Raw genomic sequence first — 25,739 nt, 5'->3', positions numbered from 1 at the left:
TTTTTTCTGAAAGGAAGGTTTTCATCCTGTTTCAGGATGGCTTCAGCTTCTTAACATATACAAGTTACTGATCCAACTGATCAGTGACTGTAGAATTTTACAGAATTATTTCTATATCACTGAGATTCATAAATAGAATATATAGAGAACTATAGCATATAAGCACTATGTTTTACATTTACAGTCATAATTAATTATTGAATTTGATTTTTTTTAAACTGTAAGGTATCATATAATGATTAATTGCTATGTGCTAGTGTATTTTCAACTCATATTACTACTCCTTGAATGTTTACAGACATATTTATAATTGTGTATGATACAGTGACTAAACATATTTAAACAAATTATATGACTGCAAACATATTGAAACAATCAATTTGGAATCAATCAATTTGGCTTCTGAACAGCTCAAATATATATAATATTATTATTATTATGTTGAGTTTAGTGGGTTATACTCTGTTCACACAGGTGGCTGTGTACTATGCTGGACCAGAGTCAAGGCATAGCAACCAAAAACTAAAATTAAATAAGTGTGTCAGTGTCTGTATCTGTATTTAGGAATTTCCTAACAATATGGCATGTATTCAATTGTCATGTTTGTTTCGAGTCTTGTGATGGTGTAGTAAGTATGAATGATAAACTCATTCATTTCTATTGTCCATTTCATCCGTTGCTGTGATTTTCCAGCCTTTGTGGTCTGTGGATGCATTGCCATAGAAACACCAAGGCTAGGTTGATTCCTCATATCTGTTGAGGGCATTGCAGTAGCTATGCTTGGGCCAGTGCTGCTTTCACAAACCAGTAACCAAGGGAGACTGTGGCCTATTTTTTGAATGTGAGCCTCTGCCTAACCCACAAACATGGACCTTGTTAATCCAGGCGATGTCTGAGCTGGTATCATACTTAGGTCTGGTTACTACCATGATAAATATCTCCACAGAATGTGGGTGTGGTCACTCTTAGCTTCATTTCTCCTCATAGATCTTACTGGCATGGGTGTCCCTACCAGGAGCTTGTGCTCCAGCCTGCATTGCCCTATGGATCAGTAAAATTACTGGGCTCTCCCACCACGACCAGGTGGTGACAACAGGAGAGTTATTATTATTATAAATTATATGTATATATTTATTTATTTATTTACTTATATTTACAGTATGTAATTAATGCTACTTTTTATATTTTAGATAATCGAAGCATCTCTTAATGATGATTTGGAAAAAGAACAATACTGTCAGTTAACATCATTAAACTTATCACACAATGCTTATAAAACTATACCTCCCGTATTAGCCTGTTTTGCTGTTAATTTGTCACGATTAAATATGAGTTATAATAGACTTGTAGATATGGGCTCTGTAACTTGTTATCCTGCTGGTTTGAAACATCTTGATTTATCTCATAATCACATTGTATCATGGCCAACTCAAAATCGTGTAGATCCAGAAGTGACGGGAGATTCATCAGGAATATTATGTTACAATTACTTGGAAACAAGTAGTCCTCAGAGATCAAAATCATCTCCAGCAGGTATTTAATTTTGATGTATTTTTTAAAAATATTTTAAGCACATTTCAAATAATAATTAAAAACAAACTTTTAAAACAAAATATGTGTTGTCCTTAACCTATATCCTTAAATCGAATGTTTTTAAAAACATTCAATTTAAGAATCCAGTACAATAAATTTAGCCTGCAGAAGAGCCCAGGAGGGGCATCAAAAGCGTTTGCCAATCTTTGTTTGGAGTTTTCACGCTGGATATAGGTTAAGGACGACACATATTTTGTTTTATATGACCCGGTGTGGGAGAAATCCTTGGTAACAAACTTTTATTTATATGAGTTTTATATTAATATCAGCTGAAATTTTGGAATTTACTTAATAATTATTTTAATATGTTAAAATTGATAATAGATACAAGTTATGATTTTGAAACTAGAAAAAGTCTTATGATTTTTATATGATAAAATGTGAGAATTTTTATTCTTCTAGCTAGCAAAAGAACCAAACAAAAGTCATTATTGTATGAAACAAAGGTTTATTTCATGATCTTGTTACAAACTTGTGTTCAGTGATTGCTCATTCACAGTATCTTAAACTAACTTAAAACTTGAAGTAACAAATGCAAGAGAGGAGGAGAGACTGAAACAAAAAGTATATGCACCCTTAGTGTATACATCTCCACCTCTATTCCTGCTGTGTTTATTAGAGAAAGAGAAAGGCAGAAAAAGAAATCAGTACATTCTAGACATTTACAAGTATAAATTATAACTAAAATATACATGTAAAAATATATGGCAGGTGACTGCACAGTGTTCTCATAAAATATTCTGTCAAGACCTGTCTAAACCTGTGAAAAATGCAAACTCAAAAAAATATTGAATCAAAAACCTGATACAAAAACATTAGGAATAAAAACAAATATTTCAATATTTATTCTGCTTACATTTTGATAGCATTTAGGAAGTAGTTTGGTTAAATAATATCATAATTGATATTACTAAGTTCAAAAATTGTTTTGGAAACATAATATACATGATTTAGCCCCAGGGACATGCTGATAAACAAACTACTGTTAATACAATTGAGAAAAACAAAATATCAAATGATGAAGTGAAGCATATTAAAAAAAACTGGTAAACTAAATGATTTTGAATATGTATATTAAATTTTACAATATATTTAAATTGTACTTATGTCAGCAAACAATATCTGCCTTTTTCAAATCAAGATAGGAAGAAAATTGATCTATTTGATTTTCTATTTGATTTTGCAGAAACTTCAGAAAAAATTTTTGTTTTCTGTTTTGTCTGCATTTATGTTGTATTAAAATATCTGTTCTTGTCCTAAGTCTATTTTGATTTTAAAACAAATAGAAGATTGCTCTGTTTTCCTGATGCATTGAGATACTTTAACATAAACTTATTACTAGAAATGTTGAATATTTAATTATATTTAATTATAACTTTAAAAAAACAGAGAAAACTCAAGAGTGTTTAGTTTGAATTCAAACAAGTAAACAATTTATGATGGCTTCTATAAGTATACTTATAGATATAAGTATACTCACTGAATATGTATGTATTCAGTGAGAAAACATTGAAAAGTTTCACTTAGAACATTTGTGCTTGGCACATCCTTTTACTTTTTTGATTGAGAATATATACATTTGTGTATATACTATATTTTTAACTCAATGTATATTTTATTTTCTGAATTATTTTCTTTTATTCTGAGTTTGTTTTAATAACTATAGCAAATCATGTGTCTAGATTAAAATTTGCTAACTACATGCAGTTGTCCCTTGCTTAACACAGGATTTGATTAACATGTGAAATTAAGTGTAGCAATTCCTTTACATACACAGTAGAGTTTTAATTAACACAGCTTTACTAGCTGTTTTTACTTAACGTAGATACCATATTTGATTAAAATGACTTTGATATATGCAGTAATATCGAGGGATTGATTAACCATGTTAATCAAGGGATACCTGTATAACTTATAAATTTATATCTTTACACTTTGAAGCAGTAAACATTTTTTTATTCTAACCTGCCTAAGATAGAAAACTTGTTTAATCCAGAATGTTTACAGATTCTCATTGTAGATTTTACAAGTTTTACTATATTTGTAAATTAGAGTTTAATATTTTTTAATGATATAATCCTTGTAGATAGTGAAGATTTATTGTATTTTAATATTTAAGTTTTAAAATTATAAATTATAAATTTATAATTTTAAATTAAAAATTATAAATTTTAAGATACTAAAAATTTTTGTTTTAAATTGTTCATATATATTTTTTTAAACTTAGCAAAGAAACCAAGTTCAAATCTTCCATCTTGGGGTTCAATGAAATCATTACTTAGTACACCTTGTGCACATCGAAGGCATATAAAGTTAGACAATCTTCGTACATTTATTCTTGCCGACAATCAGTTGGATCGACTAGTGCTAATCATTGAGGAAGATATTGGTGATGAAGATGAAAGTAAAATTCAGGAAGCTGACACTGTTTCAACAACAAGTAGAGTAAGAGTGATTAAATATTTTATTTGAAAAAGTTGAAAATACTAACAAAATTGCTGAATTTGAAAAAAATTATAAACTTTATAGAGTAATTTTATAAGATATTGAGAAAATTATAATTTTGATGATTTTCTTAGCAGTTTAAAGTTACATCAAAACATTATTGATTGTTCATTTAAAAGTCTAATTCGACATTTAATTAAGCAAATCTTTTGAAAATGTATAAGTATTGAATTCATAAATTATGTATCAAAATTACAATTTTATCTATAGTTATAAATCAGTTCTGATCTCAGTTTTGATCTCAAGTCCTATTTCTTTTAGTTTTCTCTTCATTTTTTTTCTAATTTATAGTTTTTATGTTGGATGAATTATCAGTATTAATTTATATTTTTAACTTTTTATGTAACTAACATATTTTAATAGTTGATATCTAAAAGAGTTTAATTAAAAATTTCTAGGACTGGACAAACAGACTATACAAATAATAGAAATGAAATTTATTCAACATTATCATCCTCAAAATAATTTTCTGTTATTTTTTTTCTTATATCACTAGCAAGCACACAGTATAATTATGTCACTAGTATATACATAATAATCTGTATTAAATTCCTTTTATGTTTTGATGTGGACTGTATTTGTTTTTGTTAGTTAAATAATTATGAGAATTTTTAGAATCAATATATGGGATTGTCCATTAATTATGACTTTTTCTTAACGTTCCATAATATGCTGCACGTACCCACCCCCAAATTATGTAATGCATATCTTCAATTAAGTCTGTTAATTGTACTGAGTTATAATACACAACATTGGGTACTAAATATTTCATTATTAATTATTACAGTGACATAAACAGTACAGTTTACTATGCAATTCATCAGAAATCAGTCACAATACCACCAAACAGCAAAAATGATTCCTGTCAAAACACAGGAAATCTTTAAATTGCCCAGATAATTTTCATTTATCTGGATTTTTGTTAATCCAGATTGGGTCCAGTCCCATTTTATCTGGATAAATGGAGTTTGATTGTATTTGTAGATAATGGCTTCAGCATTTATAACCTTTCCTTGGTCACATTAAAATTTTATTTAATTCTTTTTATNAGTAGAAAAGTGGTTACCAATTCATGCTGCAGCTATTAATGGACATGTACATGTACTTGATCTTTTGTTAAATTTTTCATATCCTTCATCTATTATGCAATCATATATTGACAAAACTGGAAATTGGGAATATTATTTTCCATTTGATATAAATGCTAAGGATGTTACTGGCCAAACAGTGTTGTATGTTGGATGCTATGTAGGAAATCAAAGGTTAGTTGATACACTTCTTAAGTTTAAAATAAAAGCCCAGAGGCGTAATCATTCAAAGGAAAATTTTGATGAGAAAAATGAACAGAAAGAAAACTTGGAGACAAGTTCAAGAAGAAGTCTTTCAGATGGTTTACACAATGTTATGGTAAAATTAAAGTTAAAATCTAATTCAAATCTTCAAGAATCAAGAACTGAATCAGAAATCCGTCCTATTGACTTAGATGCATATTGCAACAACAATACAGAAACATGTCTTCATGTTGCTGTTCGTAATAAACATTATAATATTGTCTCTATGTTGTTACAGTATGGAGCTAATCCTAATCTCTGTGTTAAACAGCCTGATGATTATTCTACCAAAACTCAAGAAGACTATATTTTTCCTGGTTCCTCTCCTCTTATGGAAGCTTGTAAAAATCATGATGGTACAATGGTTGATTCTTTAATAAGATATGGTGCAAGAGATGATGATTGTAAAGCTCTTAAAATTGCCTGTAGTTATAATGATGAACACATTGTTTCTCGACTTTTATCTTTAAAAGCTTATCAAGATCCAGAATTTAAAATTAACAAGAAAGCTTTGGAAATATCTCCTTCTACTCAGTTGAGTGGTTTTATGAACAGTGTTACATACAGTTCAATGTTTCCAACAACTCCAGTAATGATTAATTGGCATGGTCAAAAATGTTTAAATCACATTCAAGAACAGTGGTTAATAAATGCGTGTGTTACTCATAATATTAAATTGAAATTAACTCCAAGAAATCAGACCACTGCATTAATTGCTATCACAAGACTAGACATTTCTAATAATCAATTAACTGAATTGCCATTATGCATTTTTCAAATGCCTTCTCTTAAAATTCTTAATGCTGCTCAAAATAAAATTTTTAAATTGCCAGAAAGTGTTGACTTTTCTCATTCCAACAGTTTAATAAAAAGCAAACATTCAACATTTCAATTACCTTCTCAGTGGCATTGTCCAGTTTTAGAAGAAATCCATCTTCAAGAAAATCGCTTAGATAATGTACCACCATGTTTGTTTGATCTTCCTTCATTGATTTTACTTGATTTATCTAATAATAAACTCCAATCATTACCATTTAAAATGTGGTCAGCACCTAAATTAAGAGAATTAAATTTGTCTTTAAATATGTTACATGATCTACCTTATAGAAGTGGTCCAAATTTATTAGATCCACGGCAGATATGTAATATTGCAGAAGATCAAACAACTTCTGCAGAATCAAGCCCTAGACATACATCAACTGATGCAGTATCTATAGATAGTTCGGTGAGTGGCTCTGAAGGAAGATGTATCTCTCCAAGTGTTGGAGCAAGTCCACAGCAAACAGTTCAAGGTGTGTGTGTTGGAAATCTTCAACAACAGGATCTTCATCATGATAACTTATGGAGTCATAGTATAGAGGTAATTAATATTATTTTAAATTGAAAAGTATTGACGATAAGTTCTTAAAAATGAAAATTAAATTTAAACATTTTTATTAAGCAGTTAACAAGTTAGTTATAACAGAACTTAAACTTTAAAAAGCTTTAGTTCTTTAGTTACAAATAAAAGTTGATTTTATTTTATTTTGATATTTTTTAATTAAATTGAATATTGTATATACTATTGATAAGTTTTATAATTGATGAAAATATAGTATTTTAAAGTTGTGAAATTTGCTGAATTTGGCACATTGGATTACTAAATATTGCTTATTTCTTTTAATGTTTTTGATCAAAATCTAATCATCAGCTAATTAATGTGAATAAAAGTGAACATTTATAATAGTATCTAAATGAACTGGAATGGAATTTACGTTTGAAATATTAGGGCCAGTCAAATGAAAATGAGACAGATGGGAAAAAAGTAAGTAAACTGTTTATTATTTCAAAAGTAATCACCATAACTGTTAATACATTTATCCCACTGTGAGAGAAGATGGTCAATGCCTTCATAGAAAAATGTTTGTGGTTGTCTACGGAACCATGATTGTACCCAGGTGTGCACCTTTCCGTCCAAAGCAAATTGATGGCCATGAATGTTGTTCTTTGGGGCTCCAAAAATATGGAAATCGCATGGGAAGAAATCGGGACTGTATGGAGGATGTGTATGGAGTACACTGCAGAAGTTTTCAGTGAAACTTCTGCAGCTTTTGAATTTAGGTGTGATTTGTGAAACTTCTGCAATGTAGTAAAAAAAACCTTGGTAACATGTGGATGGGCATTATCCTGCACAGAATGATGCTGTCTGTCAACATTCCTGGGTGTTTCGATTTGATGGCACGCTTCAATTTTTGCAAAGTTTCTATGTACTGCTGTTTGTTAATTGTGGCACCATGTTCCAGAAAGTCAACAAGCAGTGGACTCACGTGGATGCATGTTGGATGCACACACGCAAGTCATGTGTGCATCCAACATCTCCATAGTGATGTTGGACGCACACACGACTTGTCAACCTCACTTTGAGCATGTCTAACAGACAAATGGCACAGTGGTGAACGTTCACGCTGTTCCTTCCTGATTCCCAATAGAGGGCACTTCTATATACACACCTACCTGCATTACCAACTTCCGTGCCACACTTGTTATATAGTCTGTCTCGTTTTCATATGACTGCCCCTAATATATTAGAACAGAAATTTTAAAAATATTTTTGGTTTAGAAAAAACTACTTGTTAAAATCAAGATTATTAAGTATTGTTAGTTTCTAAGCCAGTGAAAATCTGTGTTAACTGAATGACATTATTGAATATTTACTGTATTTTAGCAAAACAGTTTTATTCAAGTAATGACAAAATATTTTACTAAAAAATGTTGAAGGGTATTCACCCTAATGATATTCATTCACTCTTATAATAGTTATTTTTATCAAAGAACCTATAATAATGGACATAAACACTATAAAAAATAATATTACAACTGCTTTAATTGCAGAAAATTATACTTTAGAGTAAGTTTTCAAAATTATGATCTTGCAAATCTGAATTTCATTGTTGATCTAAGCAGTAAGAATCTGGATTCTTTGAGAGAAATTAAAGCCTACATATTAAAACCTATATAAAAAAATCTAAATGATCAGTCTCAAATTTAAGTTAATCTGGTAACAATGATAAGTCAGATAAGATAGGAATGGGGATATTTTTCTGTTTCAGTTCTTCAAGTGAACAGAGCAAAATAGTTTTTATTGAAAAATGATTTTCTTGTATTAGAGAATAATGGTTACAAAAATCAAATACAATGTTTACAATTTAGGTTATTTTTGTAATAAAGCAAGGTTGGTTAGGCAAGAAAGCATGGAACAGTAATAAATTCTATGTACCAAATTAATATATTATACTTTCATATCACTCTGGCATATATGCTATAAGTTTACTAGTTCCTCTCTCTGATTATAAGTGGTTGCATTCTATAATACCAGCTTATTTAATTGTCTCTGCATTGTGCTGATACTTTACCAGATAACTTACTAAAGATCTTTACATATATTATATTAATCAAATTCAATAATTGTAAATATAAAACATAATACTTATATGCTATATTTTCTATTTATGAATCTCAGTGATATAGAACTAATTCATAAACACACTAAAATTGCCAAGACTGTTAACAAAGAAAACTGCTGCAAACAAAGCCTTCTGTGTAGAGATGTCTCATTCAAAGCAGGAGTCTTTTGTACTATCAGGTTCTTACTAAAGTGTTGTAAGAACGGACTCATCCCCAAGTGCATCACTTTTAAGTATGACTCATTTCCAATAGATGTTCAAACCCTGTTGCTTTGAATGCAATGAAGTCTTCTAGCAAAATTAATTAAGAGCAGATGCAAAGCAATAGCAGAAGAAGAAGAAAAGATCTACCTGGCCCATCTCTTTTTTGTCAAGCCATGTGATCCAGAAACTTTGTACCAACAACTGGATAAAATAAGAAATATAGCTAACAAAAAAAGCACATGAAGTCAGGAAGTAATTGGCCAATACATTTTATTGGTTACAGAAAACATTCCACTGTAAACAAATCAGAACTACAGAGGTTCTATACAACTTCACAAATGCAAAGGTACAGAAAATGTTCATCAAATATTATTATGAGAGCTGAAACATATACCCACTCCAAGGTTTGATTATTCACAACTCCATTCTACCCACCATGGCGGCTATAATGAACACCTGTTGTCCAGAATTGCAACCTAAATTGGAGCTGTTTGCAATAACCAGATAGCGTCACAGTGATGTTCGAAAATCAAGAAATCAAACATACAAACTGCTCAGGTGGTAAAATTATTTATTGGAAGCAATCGTTAAAACTGTAAATAAATAAGCAATTAGCTATAACCAACATTAATTCTCTTATAAATGAACGTTTTCTTTTGTCTTTAAGATGGGAGAAAACATTTGTTTATAAGAGAATTAATGCTGGTTATAGGTAATTGCTTATTTATTTATTGAATTCTACACCAGTAATATCACGATGATTACATTTAAATCTGTTAGTTGCAGATAAAGATAAAAGATTTGTGCTATGTAAAAACCAGGACTTCCTATCAAGAGCCAACAAATTCCTTGAGCAATCCAAGTTGGTTATACTAAAAGAGGACCCGACAGCGACTATACTAAGAAAGACATGTAAGGTTATAACACTCCCAGGGATAGTAGCTTCTTTTGTAGGACCTCTCAATCTGCCAATGAACATTGCTTGCCCAAGATTGTTCTTCAAGACAAAGACGCATAAACCTGCTTGGCCTTAAGACCATTGGTTAACAAATACTCTTACCCCACATACTTCCTAGAAACAATGCTAGTAGAACAAATTAAAGCTTTAGTTCCACCCTCTGACTTAGTAACCACAGCCACATTAGATGATAAATCAGTCATCTTTGCTAAGTTAAAGAACCTTTCCACTTGCTCATACCGCTTGTATAAAATTGATGTAATTTCCTTACATCCATCACTGCCACATTTTGAAGCTGTCATACTTGTAAGTGCATTGCTACTTAGCTCTGGATACCTAGTATCACATGTGTTACATTTGCAAGAGGCTCTCTTTCTCATCACAGAAAACAATTATTGGCAAAATATACAGACAGACTCAGGGAGTGCCAGTAAGTTCCCCTTCTCACCCATTTTAGCAGAGTTTACCATGAGGGATATAGAGTCTCATATTTTTGATGCCCCTTTGGCTGTCCACTATCCAATCATGTATTTATGATATTTAGATGACATATTGCTTGCATGGGATGGCTCTGCATATTAATTAGACGACTTTATTCAAATGTTAGCTTCTATATATCCATCCATCAACTTTTCAGTGGAAGAAGAACAAAATATCAGAATTTCCTTTTTAGATCTGGAAATACTTAGATCTCCTGAACTGCTATTTTCTGTACACCATAAAAACAACATTGTGCCACATATTATTCCTGCAACTGTTTTCCAACCCTCACACTTTGTAAATTCATCTATTACATCTCTCATTCGGAGAGTGCTCCTACTTCTATCCATCCAGACATTAATAGACAAGGAATTACAACTTATTAATAGGGTGGTGCACAATGCTGGTTATTTTTCTTTCAGGTTTTGTTATCTCTATAACTGTGCCACAGTCTTTCCTCTGCAACAAAGAAAAACTAAAGATAGTAAAACTTCCAATACTGTTTTTGGGTTCTATATCTCTAAAAATAGCACGTCTTTTTAGAAAGCATGGTTTTACTTTGCCTATAGCCCCACAACAAACACTAAGAAGAGTGTTATGTAATGATAGAGATACTCACACATTAAATGAAAAATTGGGGGTCTACAAAATTCTGTTTAAACATATACTGCCAGAGGAGGAAATTATCTACATAGGGACTACTACCAGAATGCTACAGTCCCGCATCCGGGAACATCAAGAGGATATTAGAAACAATAGATCAGCAACAGAGTTATCTAAAAAGGTACTAGACCAGAGATATCTACTGCTTTGGGCACATACTAAATTACTTAAACAGTGTAATGATCGAAGAGAGTTATTTATATGGGAGAACCTATATATCTGCTGTAACACTGTGCAATACACCAACCTTAGAAATCCCACAACTGTGGATAACATTATTCAAACAATTTAAATTATGATTTTACATTCTCATTTGTACCACAACCAAATTGCTCACTTAATTGCTTTTTAAGTATCTTTATTTATATTACATCATTTGCAGTATGTTTTTATAATTTTCGAAAATATTTTAATTTTAATTTTAGTTTATTCTGTATTCCACCCACATGCCTTTGACAATTTGAAAAGTCCAATCAAAAGCCGAAAATTCAAAAATAATTGTATTCAATTTTTCGTCTGAGGATGGTAGCTGTAAGCTATCAAAAGTGCTAGTGAGTACATCTAAAATCTAAAAAGTCTCAATTTGTAACGACACAACACTCAAGTGTTAATTACTTTATTTTATTTGAATGTTGGCATGAGGTGTATTTTACAATCATTATTTGTACTATCAGTCAGTCTTGACAATCTTAGTGTGTTTATGAATTATTTCTAAATATTACTTCATGTTTCTGGCACCATATTATTATCTGTGTAAAGTGCTTACTTTCAGGTAGCCAACTGTTTACATTTTTTCTGAAAGGAAGGTTTTCATCCTGTTTCAGGATGGCTTCAGCTTCTTAACATATACAAGTTACTGATCCAACTGATCAGTGACTGTAGAATTTTACAGAATTATTTCTATATCACTGAGATTCATAAATAGAATATATAGAGAACTATAGCATATAAGCACTATGTTTTACATTTACAGTCATAATTAATTATTGAATTTGATTTTTTTTAAACTGTAAGGTATCATATAATGATTAATTGCTATGTGCTAGTGTATTTTCAACTCATATTACTACTCCTTGAATGTTTACAGACATATTTATAATTGTGTATGATACAGTGACTAAACATATTTAAACAAATTATATGACTGCAAACATATTGAAACAATCAATTTGGAATCAATCAATTTGGCTTCTGAACAGCTCAAATATATATAATATTATTATTATTATGTTGAGTTTAGTGGGTTATACTCTGTTCACACAGGTGGCTGTGTACTATGCTGGACCAGAGTCAAGGCATAGCAACCAAAAACTAAAATTAAATAAGTGTGTCAGTGTCTGTATCTGTATTTAGGAATTTCCTAACAATATGGCATGTATTCAATTGTCATGTTTGTTTCGAGTCTTGTGATGGTGTAGTAAGTATGAATGATAAACTCATTCATTTCTATTGTCCATTTCATCCGTTGCTGTGATTTTCCAGCCTTTGTGGTCTGTGGATGCATTGCCATAGAAACACCAAGGCTAGGTTGATTCCTCATATCTGTTGAGGGCATTGCAGTAGCTATGCTTGGGCCAGTGCTGCTTTCACAAACCAGTAACCAAGGGAGACTGTGGCCTATTTTTTGAATGTGAGCCTCTGCCTAACCCACAAACATGGACCTTGTTAATCCAGGCGATGTCTGAGCTGGTATCATACTTAGGTCTGGTTACTACCATGATAAATATCTCCACAGAATGTGGGTGTGGTCACTCTTAGCTTCATTTCTCCTCATAGATCTTACTGGCATGGGTGTCCCTACCAGGAGCTTGTGCTCCAGCCTGCATTGCCCTATGGATCAGTAAAATTACTGGGCTCTCCCACCACGACCAGGTGGTGACAACAGGAGAGTTATTATTATTATAAATTATATGTATATATTTATTTATTTATTTACTTATATTTACAGTATGTAATTAATGCTACTTTTTATATTTTAGATAATCGAAGCATCTCTTAATGATGATTTGGAAAAAGAACAATACTGTCAGTTAACATCATTAAACTTATCACACAATGCTTATAAAACTATACCTCCCGTATTAGCCTGTTTTGCTGTTAATTTGTCACGATTAAATATGAGTTATAATAGACTTGTAGATATGGGCTCTGTAACTTGTTATCCTGCTGGTTTGAAACATCTTGATTTATCTCATAATCACATTGTATCATGGCCAACTCAAAATCGTGTAGATCCAGAAGTGACGGGAGATTCATCAGGAATATTATGTTACAATTACTTGGAAACAAGTAGTCCTCAGAGATCAAAATCATCTCCAGCAGGTATTTAATTTTGATGTATTTTTTAAAAATATTTTAAGCACATTTCAAATAATAATTAAAAACAAACTTTTAAAACAAAATATGTGTTGTCCTTAACCTATATCCTTAAATCGAATGTTTTTAAAAACATTCAATTTAAGAATCCAGTACAATAAATTTAGCCTGCAGAAGAGCCCAGGAGGGGCATCAAAAGCGTTTGCCAATCTTTGTTTGGAGTTTTCACGCTGGATATAGGTTAAGGACGACACATATTTTGTTTTATATGACCCGGTGTGGGAGAAATCCTTGGTAACAAACTTTTATTTATATGAGTTTTATATTAATATCAGCTGAAATTTTGGAATTTACTTAATAATTATTTTAATATGTTAAAATTGATAATAGATACAAGTTATGATTTTGAAACTAGAAAAAGTCTTATGATTTTTATATGATAAAATGTGAGAATTTTTATTCTTCTAGCTAGCAAAAGAACCAAACAAAAGTCATTATTGTATGAAACAAAGGTTTATTTCATGATCTTGTTACAAACTTGTGTTCAGTGATTGCTCATTCACAGTATCTTAAACTAACTTAAAACTTGAAGTAACAAATGCAAGAGAGGAGGAGAGACTGAAACAAAAAGTATATGCACCCTTAGTGTATACATCTCCACCTCTATTCCTGCTGTGTTTATTAGAGAAAGAGAAAGGCAGAAAAAGAAATCAGTACATTCTAGACATTTACAAGTATAAATTATAACTAAAATATACATGTAAAAATATATGGCAGGTGACTGCACAGTGTTCTCATAAAATATTCTGTCAAGACCTGTCTAAACCTGTGAAAAATGCAAACTCAAAAAAATATTGAATCAAAAACCTGATACAAAAACATTAGGAATAAAAACAAATATTTCAATATTTATTCTGCTTACATTTTGATAGCATTTAGGAAGTAGTTTGGTTAAATAATATCATAATTGATATTACTAAGTTCAAAAATTGTTTTGGAAACATAATATACATGATTTAGCCCCAGGGACATGCTGATAAACAAACTACTGTTAATACAATTGAGAAAAACAAAATATCAAATGATGAAGTGAAGCATATTAAAAAAAACTGGTAAACTAAATGATTTTGAATATGTATATTAAATTTTACAATATATTTAAATTGTACTTATGTCAGCAAACAATATCTGCCTTTTTCAAATCAAGATAGGAAGAAAATTGATCTATTTGATTTTCTATTTGATTTTGCAGAAACTTCAGAAAAAATTTTTGTTTTCTGTTTTGTCTGCATTTATGTTGTATTAAAATATCTGTTCTTGTCCTAAGTCTATTTTGATTTTAAAACAAATAGAAGATTGCTCTGTTTTCCTGATGCATTGAGATACTTTAACATAAACTTATTACTAGAAATGTTGAATATTTAATTATATTTAATTATAACTTTAAAAAAACAGAGAAAACTCAAGAGTGTTTAGTTTGAATTCAAACAAGTAAACAATTTATGATGGCTTCTATAAGTATACTTATAGATATAAGTATACTCACTGAATATGTATGTATTCAGTGAGAAAACATTGAAAAGTTTCACTTAGAACATTTGTGCTTGGCACATCCTTTTACTTTTTTGATTGAGAATATATACATTTGTGTATATACTATATTTTTAACTCAATGTATATTTTATTTTCTGAATTATTTTCTTTTATTCTGAGTTTGTTTTAATAACTATAGCAAATCATGTGTCTAGATTAAAATTTGCTAACTACATGCAGTTGTCCCTTGCTTAACACAGGATTTGATTAACATGTGAAATTAAGTGTAGCAATTCCTTTACATACACAGTAGAGTTTTAATTAACACAGCTTTACTAGCTGTTTTTACTTAACGTAGATACCATATTTGATTAAAATGACTTTGATATATGCAGTAATATCGAGGGATTGATTAACCATGTTAATCAAGGGATACCTGTATAACTTATAAATTTATATCTTTACACTTTGAAGCAGTAAACATTTTTTTATTCTAACCTGCCTAAGATAGAAAACTTGTTTAATCCAGAATGTTTACAGATTCTCATTGTAGATTTTACAAGTTTTACTATATTTGTAAATTAGAGTTTAATATTTTTTAATGATATAATCCTTGTAGATAGTGAAGATTTATTGTATTTTAATATTTAAGTTTTAAAATTATAAATTATAAATTTATAATTTTAAATTAAAAATTATAAATTTTAAGATACTAAAAATTTTTGTTTTAAATTGTTCATATATATTTTTTTAAACTTAGCAAAGAAACCAAGTTCAAATCTTCCATCTTGGGGTTCAATGAAATCATTACTTAGTACACCTTGTGCACATCGAAGGCATATAAAGTTAGACAATCTTCGTACATTTATTCTTGCCGACAATCAGTTGGATCGACTAGTGCTAATCATTGAGGAAGATATTGGTGATGAAGATGAAAGTAAAATTCAGGAAGCTGACACTGTTTCAACAACAAGTAGAGTAAGAGTGATTAAATATTTTATTTGAAAAAGTTGAAAATACTAACAAAATTGCTGAATTTGAAAAAAATTATAAACTTTATAGAGTAATTTTATAAGATATTGAGAAAATTATAATTTTGATGATTTTCTTAGCAGTTTAAAGTTACATCAAAACATTATTGATTGTTCATTTAAAAGTCTAATTCGACATTTAATTAAGCAAATCTTTTGAAAATGTATAAGTATTGAATTCATAAATTATGTATCAAAATTACAATTTTATCTATAGTTATAAATCAGTTCTGATCTCAGTTTTGATCTCAAGTCCTATTTCTTTTAGTTTTCTCTTCATTTTTTTTCTAATTTATAGTTTTTATGTTGGATGAATTATCAGTATTAATTTATATTTTTAACTTTTTATGTAACTAACATATTTTAATAGTTGATATCTAAAAGAGTTTAATTAAAAATTTCTAGGACTGGACAAACAGACTATACAAATAATAGAAATGAAATTTATTCAACATTATCATCCTCAAAATAATTTTCTGTTATTTTTTTTCTTATATCACTAGCAAGCACACAGTATAATTATGTCACTAGTATATACATAATAATCTGTATTAAATTCCTTTTATGTTTTGATGTGGACTGTATTTGTTTTTGTTAGTTAAATAATTATGAGAATTTTTAGAATCAATATATGGGATTGTCCATTAATTATGACTTTTTCTTAACGCTCCATAATATGCTGCACGTACCCACCCCCAAATTATGTAATGCATATCTTCAATTAAGTCTGTTAATTGTACTGAGTTATAATACACAACATTGGGTACTAAATATTTCATTATTAATTATTACAGTGACATAAACAGTACAGTTTACTATGCAATTCATCAGAAATCAGTCACAATACCACCAAACAGCAAAAATGATTCCTGTCAAAACACAGGAAATCTTTAAATTGCCCAGATAATTTTCATTTATCTGGATTTTTGTTAATCCAGATTGGGTCCAGTCCCATTTTATCTGGATAAATGGAGTTTGATTGTATTTGTAGATAATGGCTTCAGCATTTATAACCTTTCCTTGGTCACATTAAAATTTTATTTAATTCTTTTTATAATTAAATGACTTCTGTATGTTATTCAAGTATAATGATATATATATATATATATTCAAGTATAAATATACTTGAATATATTTTACAAATATATTTCAAGACATATTTTTAATACTTTCCAATATGAATTGAATTATTTTATTTTATTTTATTTTATTTTATAAACTATAAGTTAAAATATATTTGTTATAATAGTTTATAATAGAAATATGATCTTAGTCATAATTATTATAATATATAATTTATACAAGGTGGTCAAATGAAAATAAGACTTGTGTAAAGTAGAACTAGAAATTTGTTGATACTGTGTGTTGGCTGTGCTTGATGCTATCTTGCTACAAATTGCAAGAAAGATGTAAAACTTAAACATTTATTTACTATGGACTTGGATAGCATTTAAACTCAATTAGCAATTATTTATTGTGACATTGTCACAAAGTGGTGGTTCAATTTTTTATCAACTTTTTATTTTAAGAAAAATCATGTTACTTCTGATTCAGACTGAAGTTTGTCTATATTTAATCAAGGTTGTCAGTCCCTATGCTTTCCATATTTGGTCTCAGTTTTACTGGTGCCTTGCCTCTGTATGTCATACTTCTCCTGATAACAATCAAGTTATGCCAGTCAGCTATCTAACTCTGTTGTCAAGAAAATTTTGAATTGAAGTAACATAACTTTCAATCTAGACTGGAAGTTTGTATATAGTTAATTGGGGCCTCCAGCCCTAAGCTTTCCATATATGGTCTCAATTTTTATCTATCTAACTCTGTTCTTGAGATTTATTATATATTTTTTTAACTCTTTCTGCCCTTTGGGCACTAAAAGAGCTTCTTTTAGCAAGCCCATTATGGGTTCTTCCAGCCCACAATGGGGCAGTTGGGTGATGAGGGGACAAGGCCTGACATATCTAGACAGACCACAACCTGAAAAATTCCTACGATTTTTTCAACTTGTCCAGTTTTGGTCCCAGTCTCCCTGAGTGATAGACTGCCATTTTGACTACTCAGCCATCCAGCCATCAATGTTCTTGAGATTAACAAAAGACAGACAGATGGATGACAGTGGGAATGTATAAGTCTGAAATTTGAAAATTGGAACCCAATAAATAACAAGTTCAAGGACAATTCTTACTTTATAAAGCTGAAATTTGATTTTTTTTTTTTTTTTCGTAGCAGATAATGAATTTGAACAGAACCATAAGATAATCCAGTATTGTGAATTTCAGTAGTCTTACAGATCTCATTGGATTTTTTCTGAACATATCTGATTGTCTTGAAGTTTTTCCTCAAATAAATTCTGTTTATAACATTTTTTTTTTTTTTGTTATACAAAGCCAAAGTCTACCACTTACTAAAAAGTTTGTGGACATAAATGTTTGTAGGCACAAAAATATTTGGAATATTTTTGCATTAATTGTTGTCTTAATATTTGATAACTTTTAATTTACGTAATTTTACAGAGAAAAGTTACATAAATAACTTTTATTTATAAAAATTCTTTGTTCTGTACCAAAAGGTATTTCCAGTTATTGCAAAACGTAACAATAATTAGCTATGAGTTATCACTCTACTTGGAAATTGATGGTGAAGGATGAGTCAGTCAGATATCAGTAAACTTGTGGCATTTCATCAGTCCACGTAATTATAGTGTTTGTTGGAAATATATAAATACTTGAAGCCATATACATCACCATGTAAATTTATTTACAACAATATATAAAAATTCATTTTACAAGTAAAGGTTGGTAGGTTAGAAGATCATGTGTAGGTACATCCACTCATCATGTGGAGAGTAGCCAAGAAGAGGGGGGAAAGTAATGATGGACTGCACGTTTTTATATCCTCATGCCAGCACCACCTGGATTTCCAGATGGGATGCTAAGATCACAATTATTTGGCTGCTACACTCCTCAAGTTAGTTCTGTTCAGTTTTCTTTCCATTTGATCACTTAGCATTAGTGAATAAAATTCACTGATAAAATGTATTTTCTTAAGCAAAATTGTATTTCTCAAATAAAATGTTTAAATAATTGTATTAAAATTGTATATATTTATTTTTAGGAAAGTTGTTCTAGTCGAAGTAAACTACTTTATCCTGCATTATCAATGTTGGATATAAGTAACAATTATATCAAGGAAGTTCCTGCATCCATTTCAGAATTGACTAATTTATCCGTACTAAATATTAGTGGAAATACAGATATATGCTATTTGCCTCCTGAAATGGGTTTATTAACTAAACTTTGGAATTTGAACACAAGATGTTGTAATTTAAATGAGCCATTAAAGAGCATGATTGATAGCAAAAAATATAAAACAATGGATGTAATTGGATATTTGAAGTCCATTCTAGAAGAGTTAGTATATATTGTTTTATATTGAGTAATGATGCAGTAATAATAATAATAATTCCAATTCATAATTTAAAAAGCTATCTATCCATATAATTGTTTTATTGGAGTAATTAATGAAATACAAAAATCTAGAACACTTTCAAATCTTTGTGCTTATTCTCAGGAATTATTAATAAACAGCAAAAATGTAATCAGGAAAATGATTTTGAATAACAAATACACAAAGAAGCTAGATTTTAACTAATTTCTAAACATATTTAGAAGAGTTTCTATCCTGTCTTCAAGGATAATATTAGACTAGAATAGTTACATACATTCTACAACAGAACATAAAATATATATACAAGTTTTATAATTTTGAATTAGGCACTTGAAATTTTCCAAAAGAAACAGCCTTGTTTTCATAAACCAGCACAAAATTTAATGTATAGGATGAACATTTTTCTGCTGGTTTATGAAAACAAGCTTGTTTCTTTTGGGAAATTTAATTTAAATATTGCATTATATTTTCACAGTTTTTTTACACTATAACCATTGATGGAATTTTAAATTAGCTATTCAGAATCATTGTTTCTGATTACATTTCATGCTCTTTAGCTCCAGAAGATGCAAAGAAATATCTGAAAATATTTCTTTGTATTTCATTAATTATTCAAATAAATTATTGTATAGATATTTTCAAAATAATACAGATATATGACTACAACAAAGAATTATTTTTGATATTTAATAATTGAATAGCACTATAAAATTTAATAATGTATGGTTGTCACAACATTTCTACAAAATTATTAATTATGTCTGATTTTTTTTTTTCAAGGTTAATTNTGGGCTCTCCCACCACGACCAGGTGGTGACAACAGGAGAGTTATTATTATTATAAATTATATGTATATATTTATTTATTTATTTACTTATATTTACAGTATGTAATTAATGCTACTTTTTATATTTTAGATAATCGAAGCATCTCTTAATGATGATTTGGAAAAAGAACAATACTGTCAGTTAACATCATTAAACTTATCACACAATGCTTATAAAACTATACCTCCCGTATTAGCCTGTTTTGCTGTTAATTTGTCACGATTAAATATGAGTTATAATAGACTTGTAGATATGGGCTCTGTAACTTGTTATCCTGCTGGTTTGAAACATCTTGATTTATCTCATAATCACATTGTATCATGGCCAACTCAAAATCGTGTAGATCCAGAAGTGACGGGAGATTCATCAGGAATATTATGTTACAATTACTTGGAAACAAGTAGTCCTCAGAGATCAAAATCATCTCCAGCAGGTATTTAATTTTGATGTATTTTTTAAAAATATTTTAAGCACATTTCAAATAATAATTAAAAACAAACTTTTAAAACAAAATATGTGTTGTCCTTAACCTATATCCTTAAATCGAATGTTTTTAAAAACATTCAATTTAAGAATCCAGTACAATAAATTTAGCCTGCAGAAGAGCCCAGGAGGGGCATCAAAAGCGTTTGCCAATCTTTGTTTGGAGTTTTCACGCTGGATATAGGTTAAGGACGACACATATTTTGTTTTATATGACCCGGTGTGGGAGAAATCCTTGGTAACAAACTTTTATTTATATGAGTTTTATATTAATATCAGCTGAAATTTTGGAATTTACTTAATAATTATTTTAATATGTTAAAATTGATAATAGATACAAGTTATGATTTTGAAACTAGAAAAAGTCTTATGATTTTTATATGATAAAATGTGAGAATTTTTATTCTTCTAGCTAGCAAAAGAACCAAACAAAAGTCATTATTGTATGAAACAAAGGTTTATTTCATGATCTTGTTACAAACTTGTGTTCAGTGATTGCTCATTCACAGTATCTTAAACTAACTTAAAACTTGAAGTAACAAATGCAAGAGAGGAGGAGAGACTGAAACAAAAAGTATATGCACCCTTAGTGTATACATCTCCACCTCTATTCCTGCTGTGTTTATTAGAGAAAGAGAAAGGCAGAAAAAGAAATCAGTACATTCTAGACATTTACAAGTATAAATTATAACTAAAATATACATGTAAAAATATATGGCAGGTGACTGCACAGTGTTCTCATAAAATATTCTGTCAAGACCTGTCTAAACCTGTGAAAAATGCAAACTCAAAAAAATATTGAATCAAAAACCTGATACAAAAACATTAGGAATAAAAACAAATATTTCAATATTTATTCTGCTTACATTTTGATAGCATTTAGGAAGTAGTTTGGTTAAATAATATCATAATTGATATTACTAAGTTCAAAAATTGTTTTGGAAACATAATATACATGATTTAGCCCCAGGGACATGCTGATAAACAAACTACTGTTAATACAATTGAGAAAAACAAAATATCAAATGATGAAGTGAAGCATATTAAAAAAAACTGGTAAACTAAATGATTTTGAATATGTATATTAAATTTTACAATATATTTAAATTGTACTTATGTCAGCAAACAATATCTGCCTTTTTCAAATCAAGATAGGAAGAAAATTGATCTATTTGATTTTCTATTTGATTTTGCAGAAACTTCAGAAAAAATTTTTGTTTTCTGTTTTGTCTGCATTTATGTTGTATTAAAATATCTGTTCTTGTCCTAAGTCTATTTTGATTTTAAAACAAATAGAAGATTGCTCTGTTTTCCTGATGCATTGAGATACTTTAACATAAACTTATTACTAGAAATGTTGAATATTTAATTATATTTAATTATAACTTTAAAAAAACAGAGAAAACTCAAGAGTGTTTAGTTTGAATTCAAACAAGTAAACAATTTATGATGGCTTCTATAAGTATACTTATAGATATAAGTATACTCACTGAATATGTATGTATTCAGTGAGAAAACATTGAAAAGTTTCACTTAGAACATTTGTGCTTGGCACATCCTTTTACTTTTTTGATTGAGAATATATACATTTGTGTATATACTATATTTTTAACTCAATGTATATTTTATTTTCTGAATTATTTTCTTTTATTCTGAGTTTGTTTTAATAACTATAGCAAATCATGTGTCTAGATTAAAATTTGCTAACTACATGCAGTTGTCCCTTGCTTAACACAGGATTTGATTAACATGTGAAATTAAGTGTAGCAATTCCTTTACATACACAGTAGAGTTTTAATTAACACAGCTTTACTAGCTGTTTTTACTTAACGTAGATACCATATTTGATTAAAATGACTTTGATATATGCAGTAATATCGAGGGATTGATTAACCATGTTAATCAAGGGATACCTGTATAACTTATAAATTTATATCTTTACACTTTGAAGCAGTAAACATTTTTTTATTCTAACCTGCCTAAGATAGAAAACTTGTTTAATCCAGAATGTTTACAGATTCTCATTGTAGATTTTACAAGTTTTACTATATTTGTAAATTAGAGTTTAATATTTTTTAATGATATAATCCTTGTAGATAGTGAAGATTTATTGTATTTTAATATTTAAGTTTTAAAATTATAAATTATAAATTTATAATTTTAAATTAAAAATTATAAATTTTAAGATACTAAAAATTTTTGTTTTAAATTGTTCATATATATTTTTTTAAACTTAGCAAAGAAACCAAGTTCAAATCTTCCATCTTGGGGTTCAATGAAATCATTACTTAGTACACCTTGTGCACATCGAAGGCATATAAAGTTAGACAATCTTCGTACATTTATTCTTGCCGACAATCAGTTGGATCGACTAGTGCTAATCATTGAGGAAGATATTGGTGATGAAGATGAAAGTAAAATTCAGGAAGCTGACACTGTTTCAACAACAAGTAGAGTAAGAGTGATTAAATATTTTATTTGAAAAAGTTGAAAATACTAACAAAATTGCTGAATTTGAAAAAAATTATAAACTTTATAGAGTAATTTTATAAGATATTGAGAAAATTATAATTTTGATGATTTTCTTAGCAGTTTAAAGTTACATCAAAACATTATTGATTGTTCATTTAAAAGTCTAATTCGACATTTAATTAAGCAAATCTTTTGAAAATGTATAAGTATTGAATTCATAAATTATGTATCAAAATTACAATTTTATCTATAGTTATAAATCAGTTCTGATCTCAGTTTTGATCTCAAGTCCTATTTCTTTTAGTTTTCTCTTCATTTTTTTTCTAATTTATAGTTTTTATGTTGGATGAATTATCAGTATTAATTTATATTTTTAACTTTTTATGTAACTAACATATTTTAATAGTTGATATCTAAAAGAGTTTAATTAAAAATTTCTAGGACTGGACAAACAGACTATACAAATAATAGAAATGAAATTTATTCAACATTATCATCCTCAAAATAATTTTCTGTTATTTTTTTTCTTATATCACTAGCAAGCACACAGTATAATTATGTCACTAGTATATACATAATAATCTGTATTAAATTCCTTTTATGTTTTGATGTGGACTGTATTTGTTTTTGTTAGTTAAATAATTATGAGAATTTTTAGAATCAATATATGGGATTGTCCATTAATTATGACTTTTTCTTAACGTTCCATAATATGCTGCACGTACCCACCCCCAAATTATGTAATGCATATCTTCAATTAAGTCTGTTAATTGTACTGAGTTATAATACACAACATTGGGTACTAAATATTTCATTATTAATTATTACAGTGACATAAACAGTACAGTTTACTATGCAATTCATCAGAAATCAGTCACAATACCACCAAACAGCAAAAATGATTCCTGTCAAAACACAGGAAATCTTTAAATTGCCCAGATAATTTTCATTTATCTGGATTTTTGTTAATCCAGATTGGGTCCAGTCCCATTTTATCTGGATAAATGGAGTTTGATTGTATTTGTAGATAATGGCTTCAGCATTTATAACCTTTCCTTGGTCACATTAAAATTTTATTTAATTCTTTTTATAATTAAATGACTTCTGTATGTTATTCAAGTATAATGATATATATATATATATAAGAATGTGTCTTGAGAGAAAGCATTCTAATAAATTAAAATATGTATATAGGCCTATATTTTTTTTACAAATAATTATCTTTGCGTAACTATTAAATCAATCCTACGATGAAAGAAAGGCTGAAGCGGAGATTCCCTTCATTAAATGATGTTTTCAAGGTCAGTATTTAGTAACGAGGATCAACGTTACAGCAAAGGTCACCTTACATTTTCTTAAATGAGATTTATAACTGACAGATGGATAACTTGTATTTATATTTTTAAATAATTAAGCGTTTTTTCGACTTTTTTTTATAAGGGAAATTATCTTCTAACCTTAAATACATTTGTATTTTTAAAATACGTTATTTAATTTAACAAACAAACACATTTAAACGTTACAACACCATTGAATTTAATGAAATTGAGAATGTAAACTGACTTTTCGCGCTTTGTTTGGGTTTCTATGACGTAAATTTGTTCCTCGTTTAGTTATACCATATCTTCAATTATTTAATGGTAAGGACAATAACCTTTTTTTCTTTTTTAATCATGTATAACAATAGTAAGATAATGCCATTCNTTGATTTTTTTTTTTTTTTCGTAGCAGATAATGAATTTGAACAGAACCATAAGATAATCCAGTATTGTGAATTTCAGTAGTCTTACAGATCTCATTGGATTTTTTCTGAACATATCTGATTGTCTTGAAGTTTTTCCTCAAATAAATTCTGTTTATAACATTTTTTTTTTTTTTGTTATACAAAGCCAAAGCTACCACTTACTAAAAAGTTTGTGGACATAAATGTTTGTAGGCACAAAAATATTTGGAATATTTTTGCATTAATTGTTGTCTTAATATTTGATAACTTTTAATTTACGTAATTTTACAGAGAAAAGTTACATAAATAACTTTTATTTATAAAAATTCTTTGTTCTGTACCAAAAGGTATTTCCAGTTATTGCAAAACGTAACAATAATTAGCTATGAGTTATCACTCTACTTGGAAATTGATGGTGAAGGATGAGTCAGTCAGATATCAGTAAACTTGTGGCATTTCATCAGTCCACGTAATTATAGTGTTTGTTGGAAATATATAAATACTTGAAGCCATATACATCACCATGTAAATTTATTTACAACAATATATAAAAATTCATTTTACAAGTAAAGGTTGGTAGGTTAGAAGATCATGTGTAGGTACATCCACTCATCATGTGGAGAGTAGCCAAGAAGAGGGGGGAAAGTAATGATGGACTGCACGTTTTTATATCCTCATGCCAGCACCACCTGGATTTCCAGATGGGATGCTAAGATCACAATTATTTGGC

General features: G+C 29.0%; 1 protein-coding gene across 1 annotated transcript in view; it reads left to right on the top strand.

Moving 5' to 3' along the window:
• Nucleotides 1-25,739, top strand: part of LOC111635781 (leucine-rich repeat serine/threonine-protein kinase 1-like) — a 90,715-nt gene that overhangs the window by 38,820 nt on the left and 26,156 nt on the right. The window contains exons 11-16 of the mRNA XM_023380851.1: nucleotides 5,192-6,789; nucleotides 13,157-13,499; nucleotides 15,787-16,004; nucleotides 19,172-19,471; nucleotides 20,422-20,764; nucleotides 23,052-23,269. Coding sequence (XP_023236619.1) covers nucleotides 5,192-6,789; nucleotides 13,157-13,499; nucleotides 15,787-16,004; nucleotides 19,172-19,471; nucleotides 20,422-20,764; nucleotides 23,052-23,269 — 3,020 coding nt within the window. The remainder of the gene's footprint in view (nucleotides 1-5,191; nucleotides 6,790-13,156; nucleotides 13,500-15,786; nucleotides 16,005-19,171; nucleotides 19,472-20,421; nucleotides 20,765-23,051; nucleotides 23,270-25,739) is intronic.

Source organism: Centruroides sculpturatus, unplaced genomic scaffold (assembly GCF_000671375.1).
Source record: "Centruroides sculpturatus isolate CEXI.00-Female unplaced genomic scaffold, Cexi_2.0 scaffold1007, whole genome shotgun sequence".
Taxonomy (NCBI): domain Eukaryota; kingdom Metazoa; phylum Arthropoda; class Arachnida; order Scorpiones; family Buthidae; genus Centruroides; species Centruroides sculpturatus.
This window is presented reverse-complemented; position numbering and strand designations above follow the sequence as displayed.